General features: G+C 37.4%; 2 protein-coding genes across 2 annotated transcripts in view; both read right to left on the bottom strand.

The window, feature by feature from the left end:
* Positions 1 to 9,807, bottom strand: part of RSBN1 (round spermatid basic protein 1) — a 45,516-nt gene extending 35,709 nt beyond the window's left edge. The window contains exon 1 of the mRNA XM_080800548.1: positions 7,689 to 9,807. Coding sequence (XP_080656674.1) covers positions 7,689 to 8,394 — 706 coding nt within the window. The 5' untranslated portion in view covers positions 8,395 to 9,807. The remainder of the gene's footprint in view (positions 1 to 7,688) is intronic.
* Positions 9,808 to 10,431: 624 nt separating this feature from the next.
* Positions 10,432 to 20,827, bottom strand: part of PTPN22 (protein tyrosine phosphatase non-receptor type 22) — a gene marked incomplete at its 3' end in the record, with an annotated part of 53,741 nt that continues 43,345 nt past the window's right edge. Inside the window, exons 18-21 of the mRNA XM_080800549.1 lie at positions 20,660 to 20,775; positions 19,431 to 19,461; positions 14,694 to 14,771; positions 10,432 to 10,496 (exon numbers count right to left, since the gene is read on the bottom strand). Of these exons, the coding sequence (XP_080656675.1) occupies positions 10,432 to 10,496; positions 14,694 to 14,771; positions 19,431 to 19,461; positions 20,660 to 20,775 (290 nt within the window). The remainder of the gene's footprint in view (positions 10,497 to 14,693; positions 14,772 to 19,430; positions 19,462 to 20,659; positions 20,776 to 20,827) is intronic.

The following is a 20,827-nucleotide window of genomic DNA, read 5'->3' as shown; positions in this document are numbered from 1 at the left end:
ACATCTGTGATTAAGGAAAGCTCTCACATACCAAACTGGGAGAGCAAGCATAAAGAGAAGTATGTAAGTCTACAGAGGAAGATATATTTAACTGAGAGACAAATTGCTGTCTTAAAAAAAAAAAAAAAGGTCATTCTAACTGTATCTAAATTAATGCATGACACTATCAATTAAATCCTCCTAAGAGCCCAAGTGTCCATTGATTGAGTCATGAATGGATAAAGAAAATGTGGTGTGTAGACACACACACACACATACACACACAATGGAATATTATTACTCAGCCATCAAAAAGAATGAAATCTTGCCATTTGCAGTGATGTGGATGCAGCTAGAGTCTACTATGCTAAGTGAAGTAAATCAATCAGGGAAAGACATACTGTATGATTTCACTCATGTGTGGAATTTAGGAAACAAAACAGATGAACACACGGGAAAGGAAAAAAAAGAGAGAGAGGGAAGCAAACCATGAGACTTAATGATAGAGAACAAACTGAGGGTTGAGGGTTGGGCTAAATGGGTGATGGGTATTAAGGAGGGCACTTGTTATGATGAGCCCTGGATGTTCTATGGTAGTGAGGAATCACTAAATTCTACACCTGAAACCAAAATAAAAATAAAATAAAATCCTCACATGTGCTAATATAATAATCAACTATCAAATAGCATCATTTATTTATATCACTACTGAAAGTTCTCATTAATGCATAAAAATTAACTTCTTCTATCACAAAACTTAAATTCTTACCATCATTCTCACAGCTGAATTATAATTTAGAACTGAAAGAAATGTAATATCCTCAATTCTTAAAAAGCATGGTGGATACACATCAAAGCAACTACAATGTTTTATATTTTTTTAATCATATTAAAGAAAAGGGCTGAAGTTGTTTTCTGAAAATAAATTTTTTAGTCTTACTGGGTATCTTTCCCATTCCATATAAAAATCTGACTAAAAAGGTCACTGTATGTTTATAACACTACCTTACTTTACTCCCCCATCCCTCCATATCACATTTAAGCATGGCTGGCTGAATTTGAATCCCTGTCCTAGTACTTCCTCCCATATTACCTTTTGCAACTTAATTTCTTTGTACCTTGTTCCTCATTGGTAAACAGGGGAATTAACAGTACCTCATAAAATCAGTGAGCAGAGTAAACAAAGCACATAAAGCACTGAAGACAGTCCTAAAATATAACAAATACTCCATATATGTTAACTACTATTACCCCAAAATAGATGGGATTGTAGAGGCAGTAGAGAGTGCTACACCACCAGGTGCTTCACAGTTAGAGAGACCTAGCTTAACGTCCCAGCCCTAGAACTTACTGCTTAAGGTCCCCGGGAACACTCATTCATCCCTTTCATTCATCAACTTCCATTTTCTTATCTTAAGATGTTAATTCTAGTATCTACCTCACAGAGCTCTTGTAAGGATTAAATAATACAATAAATATAAGGGCCTCATCACAATACTGAACACACAATAAGTGCTCCCCATCTTTATTATCATTCTCACAATAATATTTAATGCATTCCTTGAAATACTGGCAATAACTCTGAGATATCAAAACTAGAGAAAGAAATTACTGGACCTAGAATACAATGTAGTATACAAGAGAATCCCACAAAAAGGAAAAAATCTCCGAAAGAGGGAAGAAAATCATTATTCAAGAAGGGTCTACTAGGTATCATATATGCTATCTCATTTTAATCCTCAAACCAGTGAAGAAGATACGTAGGTCCATTTTACAGAGAAGAAAACAGCTTGAAATAAGATAGGTTACTTATCGTAGGCCACAAAACTAGTACGTAAGAACCAAGTTTCAAACGCTCACCTTGTCAGATTCCAAAACTCAAACTCTTCGCATATACTACTATACTACACTCTTCCATTTTGCCCTTCTCTATCAACTCTCTGCAACACTCCTGTGAAATAATCAAAACTGAAGTTACCTGGTTACAATTAATGGACTTGAGAAGCAGGAGGAGGACCTATCTCCAATAAAGGGAGCATTACTTCATTCAACAAATATTTTACTGAATGCCCATTACATGGTAACTCTGCATGATTACAAAGATGGTATTTATGTTATGCAAAAATTTCATACCCTGAAGTCTTCCCCCCATAATTAACGAAAGTATCAGTCCCTAAAGCTGCTGCTCTGATAAATGAGAGGATTTGTTTATTTGAGTTCTCTGTATAATCCCAAATAATTCCTCACTCCTATCACCAAACAGGATTTGGATTTTTAATTCCTGCCAATAGCTTTCTGACATCACAGAAAATTACAATTAGTTGTCTTATTTGGGGATACTACCTGTGACAGAAAGTAGACAGCTGGTCAAAGATGAAAAAATGTGAGAAAGGAAGACTGATTCACAAGTGAATACAAAAGAGTATATAGTGTTACTTAATGACACTGGAGAAAAGAGCTAGGGGGACTGACTACCCTCCCTTTCCTTTTTTCAACAAAATCTTAAAATATTACTAAAACTGTAAATTTACTTACCAAGAATTAAAAGTAATTTTTTAAAATATTTTATTGATTTATTTGACAGAGATCACAAGTAGGCAGAGAGTCTGGCAGAGAGAGGGGGAAGCAGGCTCCCCGCTGAGCAGAGAGCCCGACGTGGGGCTCGATCCCAGGACCCTGGGATCATGACCTGAGCCGAAGACAGAGGCTTTAACCCACTGAGCCACCCAGGCGCCCCTAAAAGTAATTTTTGAGCAAAATATGTTCTATGCTTTTTATGAGCAAAAATGGGAGAGAAAAAACTAAGATTTCAAAATACACAGCTAACTATAGGTTTAAGACTCAAGCCCATTACTTACAAGAAATATAAAATATTTTAGTATCTCTTTATTTAGTTAAAAATCCAAGTATGCTTATATGAAAAATGAAGAGCAAAGTAGACCACAAGTCAAAAAAATTGGGTCCTAAATTCAGTTCTATCACCTACTAACTAGAAAATCTTAAGCATGTCACTTCACCTCTTCAAAACTCACTTTAGTTCCCATTTTAGAGATGAGAAAACGTTGTTTAAACTATTTTTGAGCAACTCCAAAAAACACCTGGAATCTGAAATCTATGATTAACTAATACATGAAATTGGACTGAGTACAGTTGGGCTGGTGGGAAGGAACATATCTTTCAGCAGAATGATCTCAGAGATTGGCAAACTTTTTCTATAAAGAGCCAGACAGTAGTAAGCTTAGCAGCCCACATGGTCTATCTCAACTACTCTACTGTTCTAGTGTGAAAACTAACAGACAATACATTTGAATGAGTGGAGTGATGTTCCAATTTATCTCTGGACACCAAATTTAAATTTCTTATGATATTCATATGTCATGAGGTTTTCTTCAACCATTTAAAATGTAAAGATCTTTATCTGACACATCATACAAAAACAGGCAGTGGAACTGATTTTTTACAAATATGTAGAAGTAATCCAGTGGAGGAAGAAGTGTCTTTCAACAAAGGCACTGGAAAAACTGGAAACATGAACCTCAACCTGAACACCTCACATCTTACACAAAGAACTCAAATGAATCAGAGATTCAAATGTGAAAGTTACCATTACAATACTTTAAGGAAAAAAATACATGAAAATCTTTGGGATCTAAGCCTTGAGACCTTAGATTTGACACCAAAAGCATGATCCATAAAAGAAAGAAGAAATTAGACCTCAACAAAATTTACAACTTTTGCTCTGTGAAAGACCACATTAAGAGGAGAGAAAGACAAGCAACAAAGTGGGAGGAAATATTTGCAAACAATATATCTGACAAAGGACCCATATCTGTAATATACAAAGAATTCTCAAAACTCAATAGTAAAAAAAAAAGGCAAACAATTCAATTAGAAAATGGGCATAAGACATAAAAAAGAGACATTTTACTGATATATGGCCAGCAAATGATGGTCAAAATAAAGATGTTAAATTTCACTAGCCACTAGGGAAATGCAACTTAAGTACATGAGAGGTAATACTTATTACACATCTATCAGAACACATAAAATAAAAAAAGAGTTAACAATACCAGATACTGGCAAGGATGTGGAGAAAGTGAAAATCTCATACATTGCTGGTGGGAATGTAAAATTTTGCAGACATTTTAGAAAATAGTTTGGTAATAACTTTAAAAAAAAATAACAAACACCTAAACATACATTTCTATGACCCAGCAATTGCATTCCCAGAGAAATAAAGGAAAATTTACATCCACACAAAGACCTGAACATGAACGTTCAGAGAAGCTTTATTCTAACAACCAAACTGAGAAGAACCAAAACATCATTCAGTAGGTGAATGGTTAAACTGTGGTATAGCTCCACCACAGACTACTACTCAGCAACGAAAAAGGAGTGAGCTATCGATACATACAACTTGAACGGATCTCAAGAGTATCGTGCTGAGTGAAAAAAAGCCTCAAAAGATCACATACTGTATTATTCCATCTATAACATTCTCAAAATGATATAGAGTTGTAGAACAGATTGGTGGTTGCTAGAGGTTAAGGAAGGTGGGGAGACATAGTTGGTACCTAAGACTTTCAAGGGATTAGCACAAGGGCATCTTTGTGGTGATGGAATTGTTGTGGATTTTGATTGCAGTAGTGGTTAAACTAATCTACATGTGATAAAATGGCACAGAATTAAACACACACCATTGTACCAATGTCAATTTCCTGGTGTTGGTATTATACAATAGTTATGTAAGATGTAACCACTGAGAAAAACTAATGAAGGGTAAAAACTTCTCTGGACTGTTTTTGCAATTTCCTGTGAATACATAATTATCTCCAAATAAAAAGTTAAAATACTTTCTGAAAATCTTAGGATAAGGGAGGGAAGTTATACATAACTCTGTAAATAACAAGGGTCTAGCCATTCTCCTTATTAATGTTAGAGTTGTTTCAAGGACAAAGCTTGATAAAATAACAAAAGGCAGTTCTGAAAGTGCCTAATATCAGCCACTGTTTTAAGTACTTTCCACATACTGCCCCATTTAATCCACATAATAACCTTGTAAAACGAATACTCCAATCCCATTATACAGACAGGAAAACTGAAGCTGAAAGTGGTTAAAGTAGTTTGCCCATGATCAAACAGTAAGCAGTAGAGCCACAAGTTAAACTTAAATTGACTCCAGAGGTACACCTCCTGCACACCACTGTAACAAGTATAAAGATGTTCAGCAAAAGAAAGTAAAGATAGCCATCAAAGTGGGTGCAAAAGCCTGGATTAAACAAGGTTAAGCCAGTTTGTTTTCTATAGGGTTCTCAGAAGTTTTAAAATACCAGTCTATGTTATGTACGTAGAAGGCTACAGTATACAGTTTCTCCCCCAGGTGTAAGGCCAGGGAGCCCTTTCCCTACAGAATACATAATGCAACAGACTCTCACTCAAAACTTAAAATGTTTAAAACTAGACTTATTATGGTAATCCTTCTACAATACATACAAATATCAAATTGTTATGTTGTATACCTGAAACTAATATAACATTATATGTTACTGTATTTCAATTAACAGAAAAAAAGGTAAGATGTTGAAATTACCAGATCTTAACCCACTTCTTCACGTATTGGCAAACTACAAATGTTTCAAATTGTGTTGTCGTATATGGTAGCTACTAGCCAAAAGAAACTAGAATTAAATAAAATTAAAAATTCAGTTCCTCAATTACACCAGCCACATTTAAGTCTTCAAGACTTATTTCAAGGGCCACATATGACTGATGCTACCATATTGGACAACATAGATATAGAACATTTCCATCACTGGAGAAAGTTCTGTCAGACAGCACTGAGTTAAAGATTTGGTTTTGTTTGTTTTTTAAAGAACACGGGGCCTGTGCAATCCTCAGAGAAGCAGCACACTGTTGTTTATTATACGTTTAACTGCCCCTATCCCACCATTAAAAAGGGGCAAGGTCAGAAGTTTTTGATGGAGCTGGCTACTGCCATTCTGATCCCAAGGCACGGGGAAGGGGTAAGCAAAGAACGGGAAAAAGTAACTGAATACCATGAAAAAAATACTATGAAAAAGAGAAAGGAACTACAAGCCACTGGGTGACGATGCTTGAACTGGGATTCAAGGATCTGGGTTCTACTCCTTATTATACCAATTATTCATTAAAATAAAAAATTTTTGAAGTTTGTACTTGGTACTAATTGTGACTTAATTAGACAAGTCTCTTCACTACTTTGGGCCTGGGTTTCCTCTTCCACAATATAAATCTGAATTAGCTGACCTCTAAGATTCCCTCTACCTCTATATGGTTAAAACACACACACACACACACACACACACACACACACACACACACACACAAGAATGAGAAGACAAGAAATAGAAGACAGCAAGATCACTGCATACTGGTGGTGGAAACTGGCAGTCCTATCAGATTGGCACAAGTTTTATTCCTGAAAATAACATCTGGATACCACCAAAGGAAGAAAGATTTCATTCAATTCAATAAGTATTTATTGAGCAATTATTTGCAACAAACTGCACTATTTGGAAGTGGCACCACAAAAAAACTGATTAAGTCAAGACCAAGTATATGGAAGGAATCCAAGACTCACAAAACTTTAGAATGAAAGGCTTTGTTCATTAACATGTAATAACCCAGCTGGCCCAATACTAAGAAATACTAACATACTTGTATCTTAAAATCTTCCTGAGGAAACAGAACTAAAAATTATATAAAATCATACAAAAATCCACGGTATGATCAAAATTCCTACCCTCACCCCACACAGAAAATACAAATAAATGCTACGTGTACTTGTGAACAGGAAGACACCAATTTTGGTAAATCTAATTTCTCTAGATCCCACATTTAATTGGGTAGTCCTATATTTTCTGGGTTCAATATTTTTGACTCTAGTGAGGGTTACTGGAATCAAATAAATGCTTTTTTTGTGTGTGCCAGAAAGAATAAATTGCAACTGGAATTCTTGCTTCTACCTATTCACTTACTGCACATTTCCCACTGGTCACAGTCACAGTTAGTCCTATTTCCTAGGATCAAAAGGGAGAGAAAACCTTCCCCAATCCTCTTCCCAGAATTAAGATTTAACGTAAAAATTAAAAACGATTTCACCTCCGGATAAAAAAGAACCACTACGAACTACGATTGATAATTTTACCTTTCAGAAGCTAAAGCAACCTGTGAGTCGAATAACCTCTGTAAGAATTCAAACTCATTAAAGCCCCACAGGATACCCGTGAATATTTTGGAGCCTGGGAGAGTGAACAGTTAAGATTTCCACCAAAGATAACAAGAAGAAAGGATTTTAGCGACAGGTCTTTACTTTAGAAAAACAGTTTTTTAATACCCCAGCCACTAATCCCACGCCAAGGACCGCGCGGCGCGGAAACCCTGGCGAATTTGAAAACAAACGTTGGTAGAGGCTCGGGGTGAAGGGCGGGGGCGGTGAGGGGGAGCCTGGTTAGGGGGTTAGCAACTGACAGCTCGGCCTCGAAATGAGAAGCCTCAAGTAGGTCAGGCTGTGCCAACGGTTTGAAATCCAGAGTCCACCCCAGTGGGCTTAAGGGAGTAGAGCAGCAGGAGGTAAGTAAGGGTTTGGCGTCTTTCAGTGCTAAAGGGGCGGGATATCAGAACTGAGAGAGACCTAAAGCCCAAGCTCGGGGCAGTTCGCCTGCTCTCACCTCTCTTGGGGGCCTTGGTCAGAGGCACCCCTCCAGTCCTCTCGCCGTTTTCCTGCTTGTCCTTGTGCTTGAGATCGCCAGGAACGCAGGAGCTGGGGTCACCATCGGAGCCGCGGTGGTGATGGTGCTTGTGCCGCTCCTTGTGGCCCTTATGCTTGGGCCCGGCCGCGCTCACCGTCAAGGGAGAGAAGGTGAAGAGGGCCGAGGTGCCTGGGGCCGGGAGCGGGGCAGCGACAGCGGGCCCGGCGGGTGCCAGCGAAGGTGGCGGCGGAGGCGGCAGGAGCAGAGGCTCAACAGGGCCTGGGACGGTTGGGGCTGCATTCGTTGGCGGCAGCGGCCCGGGATGTTGGCGGCTGCGACGCCGCCGGTGAGGGGGAGCGAGAGGGGGGTCCTGGCTCGGCCGCCCCCGCTTCTCCTGAGACCCCCCACTGCTCGCTCGGCGCTGCCGCTTCACTCCCCGCGGCGATACCCCAGCATGAGGTTTCTCCTTCCCTTCTTTGTCCGGCTCCTCCTGCGCCGCCACCGCCCGTACTACGCGCACTGCTCCGACCTGCGCAGCCATTTCACCCACAAACACACATTTAAATGGCCCGACCGCCCCCCCGTCCGCGTATCGCGCAAGCGCCGCCCGCGCACGGCCCGCTGGGCATTGGAGTCTCTCCCCCGCCCTCCACTTCTCGGCGGTTCTTCCTCCGGAGCTGAACATGCCGGAAGCCGCTGTTCCCTGCGCTTCTCCGCAGGCCTCTCCGAGCGAGCTCTATTGTAAAACACCCTGGGCGGCGCAGAGCCTCATGGGAGCGGTAGTTCCCTCGGGCCCCCGCCGCGTCCCTAACTCTGGGAGTGGAGGAGCGGAAAGAGAGCGTGCGCCGAGTCACGCTTCGGGCGGCGACGCAACCGCCGCTGGGCGGAGAATTGCCGCCAACCGCTTTAACGGCCGAAACAATGTTAGTGGTTTTCAGAGTCTGCCGGCGCGTTCCCATTATCGTGTCGGTGTGCAGCTTCGTCATTTTATACGGAGTCGGTGGTCTCCATAGGTACTTTTAAATTTCGTAGTCCTCTCATAACCTTTGTGAGGTAGAACAATCTGCGGCCTTTTATCTTTGGACATGCGATGTACCGAAGAGGAAAGGGGAACTTGATCATACGTAAAATGAGGGCGATTTGGGTTTAGAATCGAACGGGGCCGCAGTGAAGACATGTTTTAACCTCTTCGTGGGCACTGCTATGCTTACAGCTCCAGGCTGGCAAGGCAGGTGCAAGAACTGCCTGGATGCCTGGTGAGCGCCGCCGCACCTCACCTTCGAGCCTGGAGAGGTAGCGGCCATCATTTATGTCGAATCCATCCCCACGGTGACGAGAAAATTCTAGACGGAAAACCTTGTTTTTAAACTTTTTTAAACAAGTGCCCCCCTCCCAAGTCGCAAGTATAGGGTTGCATGAATTTGAGAAGTGTGTCTACCACAGAACATAACAAAAATCGTCACTGTTCACCAAGGTTGCTGCCCGGAAATTCATTCACAATTGCATCGTCAAGATTTTAGATTTTACCTAAGATTCTGTTCACATATTTGGTCCTTGATGAGGATCTTTGGGAATAATTGATTACAATGAAGTACTCAGGAACACCACTAGTGCCTGGAGAAGTATTCAGCTAAATGAACACTAAAGTTAGTTTTTAAAACAAAGTTTATTCAGCGCCTATTGTGTACATTGTGTACACCTATTGTGTACAATAAATAGGTTAATATATCATCCAATTAGCCCAATCATTAGGCTTCCTAACGAAAGGTATTGAAGAACAAATGCTGTTTTAGGTATTTCATGTTTCTAAAAGAAAGAAACTTCTAAGTTAAAAAAGTCATTAGGAGAACTCGGGAATCCTCTGTAACATTAATTACCCACTGACGTATTTGTTACATAAAATCAGATTTGAAAACTCAGATTTTCTAAAACTAAGGCAGATCCACATTCATAGAGAAAATTTTTTAAACCTCTAATTGGTTGGATATAAGTTGCATATATTTATGCAGGACCTTCGAAATGAAAAATGCTACCAAAAGATAGCTATTTTGCTGATTATTCTAGACTTGGTAACTGAATAACTGGTTAAAACTTATCAGAAGTGAAAAAAAAAACTTATCAGAAATGTAGTTGAACAACTTGTTAGTAGATATATCCAAATACAGAAATGATTTTATTTACATATTTTATTCTCTTAAACGTAACTTCTTTTCTTATTACTCTAGTTCTCTAGTTTTCCACCTTTGGGAAGATGTGCAAGGTGTACTCCATTTAGGCAAAAATAATTCCCAGGGAATAGTCATTGTCACAAGTACAGGTCAGATTTTGTGAAACACTTTCTGCTTGGCAATGTAAACATTCAGTTGAGATCCAATTCTTAAAAACATTTTGAAGTTTATAAAAAAAATATTTTGAGTCTTATATTTGTATAGAAAAGTAGAATAAAAATAACTTCCAAAATGAAAAATAAGTCCATTCGAAAACTGTGTCTCATACAGTGTTCTCTACATAAGCTCAAGTGACAAATTTATTTCCAGTTTCCAGCCCAATATGAGATGAAAATGTAAAGTTTCTGGCACTTATTTGAATATCCTTTTCTAATATTGCTATTAACACATTACAGTATCTTCATTGTTGAAATGAATATGGAAACCTTATTTTAGCTAATAGTATTTTAGTACTTATTTGCAGATGCACTTGCAGCCTATATTCCAAAGTTGTGTTAAATATTCCAAGTTGGTGGTGGTTTTCTTGGTCCTTTGGGTTTTGAAAAACGATTTGCAAAACCTGAGAACAGAAATAAAATTAAAAATTTTTTGTATAGAAATAAATACTTAAGATTTTAGAGCGTATTATAACATATGCAAGTACATGGACTTTTTTTCAAAAAGTTAGGCAACACCTTTGATTATTTTAATAATAGATTTTAGGGATGCCTGGGTGGCTCAGTTGGTTAAGCAGCTGCCTTCGGCTCAGGTCATGATCCCAGCGTCCTGGGATCGAGTCCCACATCGGGCTCCTTGCTCGGCAGGGAGCCTGCTTCTCCCTCTGCCTGCCACTCTGTCTGCTTGTGCTCACTCTCGCTCCTCTCTCTCTCTCTGACAAATAAATAAATAAATAAATCTTTAATAATAGATTTTAAAGGCATAGTACTTAAGTTAATGCTTAAATGGTGACAGAATATTAATAACATTTTAATTTTGTAGAACACTTACAAATTTTATAATGGTAATAATTAGATGAAGAACCCTGGTTATAATAACCTTTGGTAATTCAGCAGATACAGTTGACCCTTGAACAGCATTTTCTTTAGCGCATATATATATATATATATATATGCTATTTAGCATATATATATTTCTTTAGCATATATAGAACACATATATATATATAGCAAACAAAATATTTGTTAATCAACTGTTTATGTTGTGCATAAGAGTTCTAATCAACAGCACACTATTAGGAGTTAAGTTCTGGGAGATTCTAAGTTTTTGTGGATTGTCAACTACATAGGGGGCACGGGGGCATCCCTTTCCCCACATTGTTCAAGGGTCAACTGTAATATCCTTTTTTTCCCAGTTTTACTGACATATTATTGACCTATAAAATATGTAAGTTTAAGGTATACAACATGATGATTTGATACACATATATATTATGAAATGATTACCACATTAAGACTAAGTAACACCTCCATCCCCTCATAAGATTACCATTCTTTTGTGGTGATGACATTTAGGATTTACTCTAAACTTTCAAGTATATAATACAGTACTGTTATAATTATCATGCTGTACATTAGACCCCCCAGAACTTACTCATCTAACAGCTGGAAGTTTGCACTCTTTGACCAACTTCCCTCCATAGCCACTGGCAGCCACCATTCTACTCTATATTTCTGTGAGTTTGGCTTTGTTAGATTCTGCATATAACTGAAAACATAACAGTATTTGTCTTTCTCTAGCTGACTTATCTCAGTGTAATGCCCACAAAATTCATCCATGTTGTCTCAAACAACAGGATTTCCTTCTTTTTTAAGACTGAATAATATTCACACACACACACACACACACACACACACACAATGTATATATACATATTTTCTTCATTCAGCTGTCAGGTGGAGACTTAGTTGTTTCCATGTCTTGTCTATTTTAAGTAACAGTGCAATGAACATGGGGTGCAGATATCTCTTCTGAGGTAATGATTTCATTTCCTTTAGATATATACCCAGAAGTAGGATTGCTGGATCATATGATAGTTCTATTTTTCGTGTTTTCAGGAACTTCTGATTTCCATAATGGCTATACCAATTTACATTGACACCAGCGTTTTACAGGAGTTCTCCTTTCTCCACAGCCTAGCTAATACTTGTCTGTTGTCTTTTTGATAATGGCCATTCTGACAGGTGTGGTTTTGATTTGCATTTCCCTGATGATTAGTGATATCAAGCATCTTTTCACTTACCTGTTGGCCATGCATATGTCCTTTTCAGAAAAATGTCTATTCAAGTCATTTGCCCATTTTTTAAACTGAATTGTTTGGTTTTTTAAGTATTGTCCTGAAAAACTAAGTAATTACTTTTACTTTTCTGTCTCCTGAACACTCCCCTCTGAACTGCGCTGACCCCCCCCCCACACCCCCCACACCCCCCCCACCCCCCCACCCCCCCCACCCCCCCACCAAAAGGAGGAAAACAAGAAAACTTTGCACAACAAATGAAAACTATTTCTGGGTCCTTTCAAAAAGATTTGCAGGTTGATAACATTATCTCTTTATCCTTCAACATTGGACTTTTCTTTGATGATGGTGTATTTTCAAGGTACTCTGACACAGCAACTTTAGGCGCTCAAATTGAACAATGAAAGCTTTGAACAGAACTGAGGAAAAGATCAGATGAGATACTTGTTAAAGCATCCAGCACAATGTCTGGCTCATCATAACTACTCAAGTGTTGCTCCAATCAGAACCACAAACACATTATACCAGAACTAGAAGAAAAGGAGAGTATGGAAGAGAAGAAAAGAATATAAAAACAAGAACCCTACTAATATTAAATTTAATGATAAAACCACTAAATTCTCCATCTGAAACTAAAATTACACTGCATGTTAATTAACTGAAATTTAAATAAAAACTTAAATACCAGGGAAAAAAATTAATAATAGTAATGATAAAAAAAATTGGGGGGAGAAGCACACAGCCACACTCATGTACATTTTACTTCTTTGAGTGAGAAAAAAAGAAAACAGAAGGAAAAATATTTCAGGTTAAAAATTACTTCAGGTTAAAAAATTTCATACACATATTCAGTCACAAACTCATCTATTCAGTCTAGATAGCTTGACTATAACCCGAGTAGACTGAGAATAGAAGTAAGAACATAATATACAAGTACTAAGTATCTGAAATTTAAGGGATATCCACATTCAGTCATTTTCACTGATCATTTCTGAATAGTTTAGAACAATAGTGAGCTATCTGTTTTTGCATGTAGGCCAATTCAGGAAAAATAAAAGATGTTTATAAATCACAAAATTTTAAAATTCACATTTAGATACATTTTTAAGTAAAATATTACTGCAATTTCTGTTGCTTCCTTTCTAAAAAAGATCCAATGAAAGAGTTGTGCTTTTAATTAAGTAAATATTCAAATCTAAGCATATTTGAGAAGAAATAATATGGAGGAAGCTCTCTAATATTTTATCTTCATATTAGATCACAGACTGCTGTAAAGTTAGATGGGTCATGAATTACTCAAGTGGTATCATGGGTTAAGAGAAAAGAAGCAAGGGAACATTTGTGTTCCAGGCAAAGTTTGGTGCTTTTTTCATAAGTTATATGAAAGGCTATGAATTTTTTAGCTAAATGATTTCATAAGAATCATAACTTTTTTTCCCTAACATTTTAAACCTTAGAGTTAATGTAATCCAAACAACATTTTACAGCCCAAGAAACATCCCGAGATTCTAGTTAAATATTTGGCCAAAGTGGAATGAATAGAGACCATAATCCAGATGTGGCAGAGATTGCTACCTTTCAACCAAAATCTTTCCTTGGTTCTTCAGGAATAGAATTGTATCTCAGCAACTGCCTCCCCAGCATTATCACATCTCCCAGTCACTCTTGCAATTTAGATGTAGCACATGTCCAAATTCTCTTCAAGGGAATGTGAGATGACATGATATTGCCACTTCCAGGCCAGTACCTTAAGACCAGAAGAGGAGGCCACACCTTTACACGTTTACACATTTTCCTCTCATCTTCTTGCCACGTGCAGTCTGGATGTGGCAGCAACCCAACTCTAACCATATGAACAAGGACAAGACCACAGAGCACCCACCCTCAAGGTCTTGTCCTAGGGAACTGTAGGGGGCTCCCAGACCATTTCATGGGTTCTGCTTTTTCAGTAATAATTTTTAGTAATAATAGCCTACATTAATTACTATACTTCATATAAAAATTTATAGTATATGTGATACTATTAAAGAGTATCATGAATTTATGTCACATAGAATAATAGGATGACTAAAATAATATAAGATTATTTTAAGTTAATATCAGGGGCAGTGGGGCAAACAATTCCTTTAAACTATCAGAATTATGCTTCAGCTCCTATGTAGAATGAGCAATATAAGAGAAAGCAACTGTTGTTGTCATGCTTTTGTATTTTTTTATAACTTTGATTAGATATGAACTGGAGTATCATAGCATATCAGAATTTCATTTGGCTTTGGCTAGTAACATTCATTTACTACATGCCAACAGAGTTATTTCGTTACCTAGCTTCATTTTCTGCTATGCTAGGTATTTCAGTCCTAGGTAAGTTGTTAAGAGGTAACTAAAGTCAAAAATGAAAAAGATAAATTGCATGGAAAGGATATAAATATAAGGACTATGTATCAACCTTGAATCATACTTAAAGTTGTAACACACTATAAGATAAACATTTTTTTTAACTCTGTTGGAAAATAACACACATACCAAAATTCAGAAAGGAGCTGGAGCAATTTGACTGAACAGAGTCTGCAGGCTTGTTTGGTGGGGAAGAATTACAGATACCTAGAATCAAAGAAAAAAATGTAAGGGAAAAAATGAAGGCAGACTCCAATTACTATTTATCAGACCACATAATTTTGAAATGAAACTTTTCCTCCAAAGTAATACTCCCAAATAAACGTATTACTATGCTTACAAATGGGTTAACACTACAATCTCATTTTGGTGTGGGTATTTTTTTAAGGGTTTTTCCCCCCCTTGGAAACAGATTGTCTAGTAAAGCCCAACACTAAAGAGAAATCACCAGAGTATTCAGAAATAACATCCATTACATTTTGAGTTAACTTCTTGGGGGATTCACATTGTGGTTTTTTATTTCATTTTACTTTGCACTCTGATCACTTTTTTTTTTTTTTTTTTTTTTTTTTTGAGAGAGAGAGAAGAGAGAGAGAGAAAGAACAAGCCCATGCAGGGGAGTGGTGGAGGGAGGAGGGGCAGAGGGAGAGAGAAAAATCCTAAGCAAGCTCTACGATGGATCCCACAGTCCTAAGACCATGACCTGAGTCAAAATCAAGAAGAAGAAGCGTAGCCAACTGAGGCACCCAGGAGCCACTGCACTCTGATCACTCTTAACACGTTTTAAATAATTTGTTTTGCACATTAGCTCATCCATGGCACATCTCTGGTTTTTCTTACAGTATCCTTTACTCCTAAATATCTTTCTTCATTTTCCAGCCTATATTTTTCCCATTATAGTTGATTCTAGTTAGGCCCAGAATCTCCCAAAAGCATTTTTATATTGCTTTGTTTTGCTATTTTAGCTACTTACAGGTCGGTTTAAAAATGTTTCTCTTCCCAGCACCTTAAGATACTCATGTAAAAGTTACTGCCTAATTTTTAAAACAATCCAGTGAAAACATCATCCATATTTTATGCATGCACTACTTAGCAGTGAAAATAGATGATTTCAGGTTTATATAAACCTATAAGACTTTATGTAAAAAGAACATATGATTAGGGAGAAATTATTAAATAGTCACCTTTTTTTGGCTTTCAGCATTTTGAGTGTGCAGTGTGAGGCCTGCATCTGTGTTTGTAAACACGTGCCTAATGCTAGAATTCAAGGAAAAAAAACCACTCTCCATGGAGGTACTTGAGTATGAATCACTAGAGTACATACTGAATTTCAATCAGATTCAATTAGAATATATATTTATTGAATGCCTATTATGTGCCAAGCCTTAGGCTAGGCACTCAGGATAGAGACATGAATAAGAAGTGAGTGAAGATGAGAAATTCAGGACATATCAAAATCATCACTAAACTGCATGTGAGCTGACAGTAGTATACATCCTTCAGAAAGAAAACAGTTGTGCCAAAAGGGAATGTTGTGGGGTTTTTTGTTTTTGTTGTTGTTGTTTTTTATCACAGGGGATAAAGAATCTGCAAATATATCAGAGGGAACAGCTATTTTGCATATTGGCTTGTCATAGTTTGGTTTGCTTTTTTTGTTTCTTTTTCAAAATGGCAGTGCCATATGGTTGAACTTAATATACTTGCAAGTACCTAGTTTTGTTAAGTTATTATATAAATAAGACTGATTATCCTACAATTCGCTTCTCTCGCTTAATGAAATATCTTGGTTTTTTTTCCTATGGCAGCTCCAGTAGAACTATATTATGTCACAGATATTTTTAAGCTGCCTGCCCAGCATTAATTCCTCCTCCTTCTGATAACAGAATTTGAGTTTTCCTTTAGGAAACCACCTCTCCCCAATTTTCAGCTCCCATATGTCTGGTGAAGTTGATTCTACTCTTAGATCAAAGGAACTGACCTATAGGGCTAATTTTCAGTTGGTGCATTGCCATAATCATACCAGGTATTTAGGTCTGACCTTATTTCTTATTGGTCAATGTCCATGTATAACAATTGTTAAATATTTTAATAATAGTTAACAGTATGACAGTACGACACTGCTCTGCTTAATCAGAATATACTGGCAATAAATTGGTTCAAGGATGGGCAAATGAATCAAACCAAGACAGTCAGGCCCAATCAGCCCTAGTCATCAGACTGTTCCTTGAGCAACCAGGAAAGAGCTCATTTTTTCCATCACAAGCCTGAAACCACATGGTAAAAGCCTCCTCATGAATGAGCAAACACGGAGTAAAACAAAGCTGGAGATATGGAATGAGATTAGGTCCTGATTATATCGTTTGAACTCTTGGTTACAGGCCAATGAATTCCCCTTTTCCGCTTAAGCTAGCTTACATTGGTTTTTCTATCACTTGCAACTGAAGGATACCTGCGTAGTGTTTCCCACCAAAAGTAGGCGTCAGGGACCATGGTCAGTATCTTCAATTCTTGTCACCCTATAATTCACTCTTCACACAGCAGATAGCGGGATCTTTTTTAAAAACAGATCATGTAACATCTCTGCCTAAAGCTCTTCAGTGACTTCCCATTACACTTAGAAAAAACTCTAAACTACTTAGCATGACCTGTAAAGATTTAACTACCTTCTCCCCTACTTCCACCATCTTATCTGCCACACTTTACTGCTCTGCCCTCTTGATACCATGCAGCTATGATGGCTTCCTCCCTGTTCCTACAATACACCGAACTCCTACCTCAGAGGGTTTGCATATGCTGTTCCCTCTATCTGGAGGGCTCCTCTCCACTTTTCTCCTGGCTGGCTACTCCTTCAGGTCTCAGGTTTAATGATCACTTAGAAAGGGCCTCCTAGACGACTCTTTCTAAAATAAATCCCTTTGAGGATCCCTGGGTCAGTGGGTTAGGCTGCTGCCTTTGGCTCAGGTCATGATCCTAGGGTCCTGCGATTGAGTCCCGCATTGGGCTCCTTGCTCAGCGTGGACCCTGTTTCTCTCTCTGCCTCTGCCTGCCACTCTGCCTGCTTGTGTGCACACACTCTCTCTCTCTCTGGCAAATAAATAAATAAAATCTTTTTAAAAATTGAAAAAATAAAATAAAATAAATCCCTTTGTTATTCTCTCTCATAGTTACCCTCTTGGTTTCCTACACAGCATTTATCACCATGTGTTGGTATGTTTGTATCTGTGAATTGTTTAATATCTGAATCCCTCACTAGACTTAAGTTCCACAAAGGCATAGCCCAATACCTGTTGTGTTTCCCATCATATACCCAGTGCCTTACAAAATGCTGGACGCACAGTAGGCACTCAATGAATATTCAGTGAATGACTAACACTATGCTTAAATGCAAGCTTAAAACAACAGGTCAAGAACACTCATTTTATTAAAAGTAAGACCAGCTTTAACTACAGACAAGTTAGAGATCCAGGCTAACGGGAGAACATCTGGACTTCAGGAGTCATGAACCATCTGGAAGGGTAAGAGGAGACATACCCAAGTACAGGCAGATAAATCTAAAGCTTCAGGATTTTTTTTTTTTTTTTTAGCTTCAGGATATTTTGAGGGTCAGGTATTATTCTTCATTTAAGGACAAAAGACCAGAGGATGAAGACAACTGAGAAATTGAAATTAGTTTAGATCTAGAGAATGATCTGGGAGGTCTTATTTAGAAATGACTCAGAATTTCTGAGCATCCCACATATTGAATCCATGCCAACCTAAATTTACCTGAAATTTCTGTGTCTTTGATATCCCCAAGATAGGGTTGGGGCTATACCAAAAAAAAAAAAAAAAAAAGGTCACTTCTTTCTCTCTCTTTTTTTAAGAGAAAGAAAACGGTGTTTCATAAGCTAAGCTGTTCAAACCAAGCTGGCTAGCTATTCAAGTCAGTCACTTCTTTGCTTCAGGCTGTTTTATTTCCCCTGTTTTATACTACAGTTTTCTCTGAAATGTTTAAATTCCCTTTTGACTCACTTTAGAGGAAAGAGTATATTTTCCAATCATACTTTATGATCATAGGTGAGAAATCCATTCACTTCTAAGATCAGGTGTAGTGTCAATGAAGGCAAGCTAGAACAAGTTTATTGATGGAATAGTGAAGAGAAAACTTAGCAGAAACAGGTAAGATTCAGCTATAAACCTTCTTATATAGACAATGCCATAAATTATGTTTTCTCAGCGCTCTTTGTCCCTCCCTATAACACCAGTATAATGCCAAATAACTGTTTGGTCCTTGGTGAATTACCAAGTGGATCAAATTCATAAAAAGTATATCACTATTTTTTATATACTTTGTAGTTATAAATAAGGATTTCTGAGATAATCAATTTCCCACAGTTTCAGGAGTCTTTTGGTTTTGTTTTCATTACAATATAGCAAAAATAATAAGCAACAGACTTTTATTACTAATAATACTTGGCAAAAATGGAAACGTCAATACTTTGCTTCTTTCATTAAATCAACACATTTGTTTCACAATATGCTTTGCTGTGACTATTTTCAAAGAAAATACATCCAAGGTTAGACTGCTAGGAATTTTAAATAACACCCTTGTATGACAGCATCTCAGGATGGGTGGAAAGTGGCACACATCGTATTATTCCTGTCTGTTAAACACAAACTCCCCTTCCCTTTACTCGCTTCCAATATTAGCACTGTGGATCCTCACATGCTACAAGGCCCAGGAGTGATCCTGACACAGAGGGCCCTAGCAAGGCTCTGTATAGGAATAATATTGTTAATGTTTTCACAGAGTGGTTATATAAGGCAAAATTACATAATTGTGGAAGTGTATATGTATTCTAAAAAAACAAGTAAAAAGAAACTTACTCTTTTTCACATTTCTCAAAATTTTCAAACTCTACAAAAATGAAAAGGAAAATGTTAGTTTTTTCTTATTTTCCTATGAAATCCAAAATACTTTCATCAAGTAGAAATACAGATTTCAGTTGAAAGGATTAATTTCCCTAAAAATAGCCATCAAACGCACAAAATTATTTTTCCGTCTTGCTATTTTAATTCAGTGCAAAGTCTCCACTAGATGTTATCTTGCTATTTTTTTCCCATCAACATAAGAATCACTCTATGTATTTAGAAGGAGTGCTCTCAGAATATCAGAGAAAAAAGGATGTTTCTTCTTTATTAGGACCATTCTAGAAACCACAATGGCTTCTGAAGATAGCTATGGTACCCAGCCATTCCCATTCTAGCCAAGAACTTCTAAAAATCATACTCTGAACTAAATTTACTAAGATCCACTCCATACTGTTACCATGCTACTTCCCTCTCCTTCTGTTCAGCAAAACCACTCTGCCTCCTTTACGGTGAAGTCCCTAACTTACCTCTTCTAGGAAAGGACCCATATTTCTTTTCTTCACATACCTCGGCATGTATGTTTTTAATCTGTTTCATGGTATTTTATTCTTTTTGATAACTCCATGTTGTTTCTCATATAGGCATTGTATTCCAATAACTGTTCTCTTTTCAAGGACACATAGATATCATTTAGGACGTTTCTATCTTCTAACACCTAACAGAAGTGTAGTTTTCTATATAACAGATATTTAATAAATTCCTTTTGGAGGGAAATTTTTTATTTAACTTTTTAAAAAATAAATCATTAATTTATAATTCAAAATATTATAGTCAAAATGCTCCCATCTTTGTTCTCCACCTATCCAGTTTCTGACCCTTCCTCCACAGATAACCATTATTGTTCATTTCTTATGTATCCTTCCAGAGTCACTTATAATGTACAATACAAATATAGATCATATTTTCTACCACTTAAGGAAAAGTTAATAAATTATAAATAAGTACACTGAGAGCATCCTCATTCCTTTTTAAACTATATAGTATTTCATTATATGCATATACTATGATTTATGACTTATTTAATCAGTTGCCCTAGTGATTAACAGTCTTGTTCCCAATCAGCTGTTCTTATAAATAATCTAATTTCCATCTTGATTCTGGCAACAGGGAAGGGGTGAAGGGTGTGAACACCTTCAGAAATGAAAAGACTCTGGCATGTTTCTTAAAACTCCCATCTTTTTTACCTTAGTCCTTGTGAAACCTTTTCCCGGAGTCTTCAATGTCTGTTTTGAAGATGTTGAATTTTCCATGGTATTAGGACAGCTAGTAGAATAAGTCTTTACAGGCTGAGCTTGCATACCTTTAAAAAAAAATGGTGCATAGCTTTTTAAGCCTTTGGGATATATATAGAG

Source organism: Martes martes, assembly GCF_963455335.1.
Source record: "Martes martes genome assembly, chromosome: 4".
Lineage (NCBI taxonomy): Eukaryota > Metazoa > Chordata > Mammalia > Carnivora > Mustelidae > Martes > Martes martes.
The sequence above is the reverse complement of the archived record's forward strand: the minus strand, read 5'-3'. Positions and strand labels throughout refer to the sequence as shown.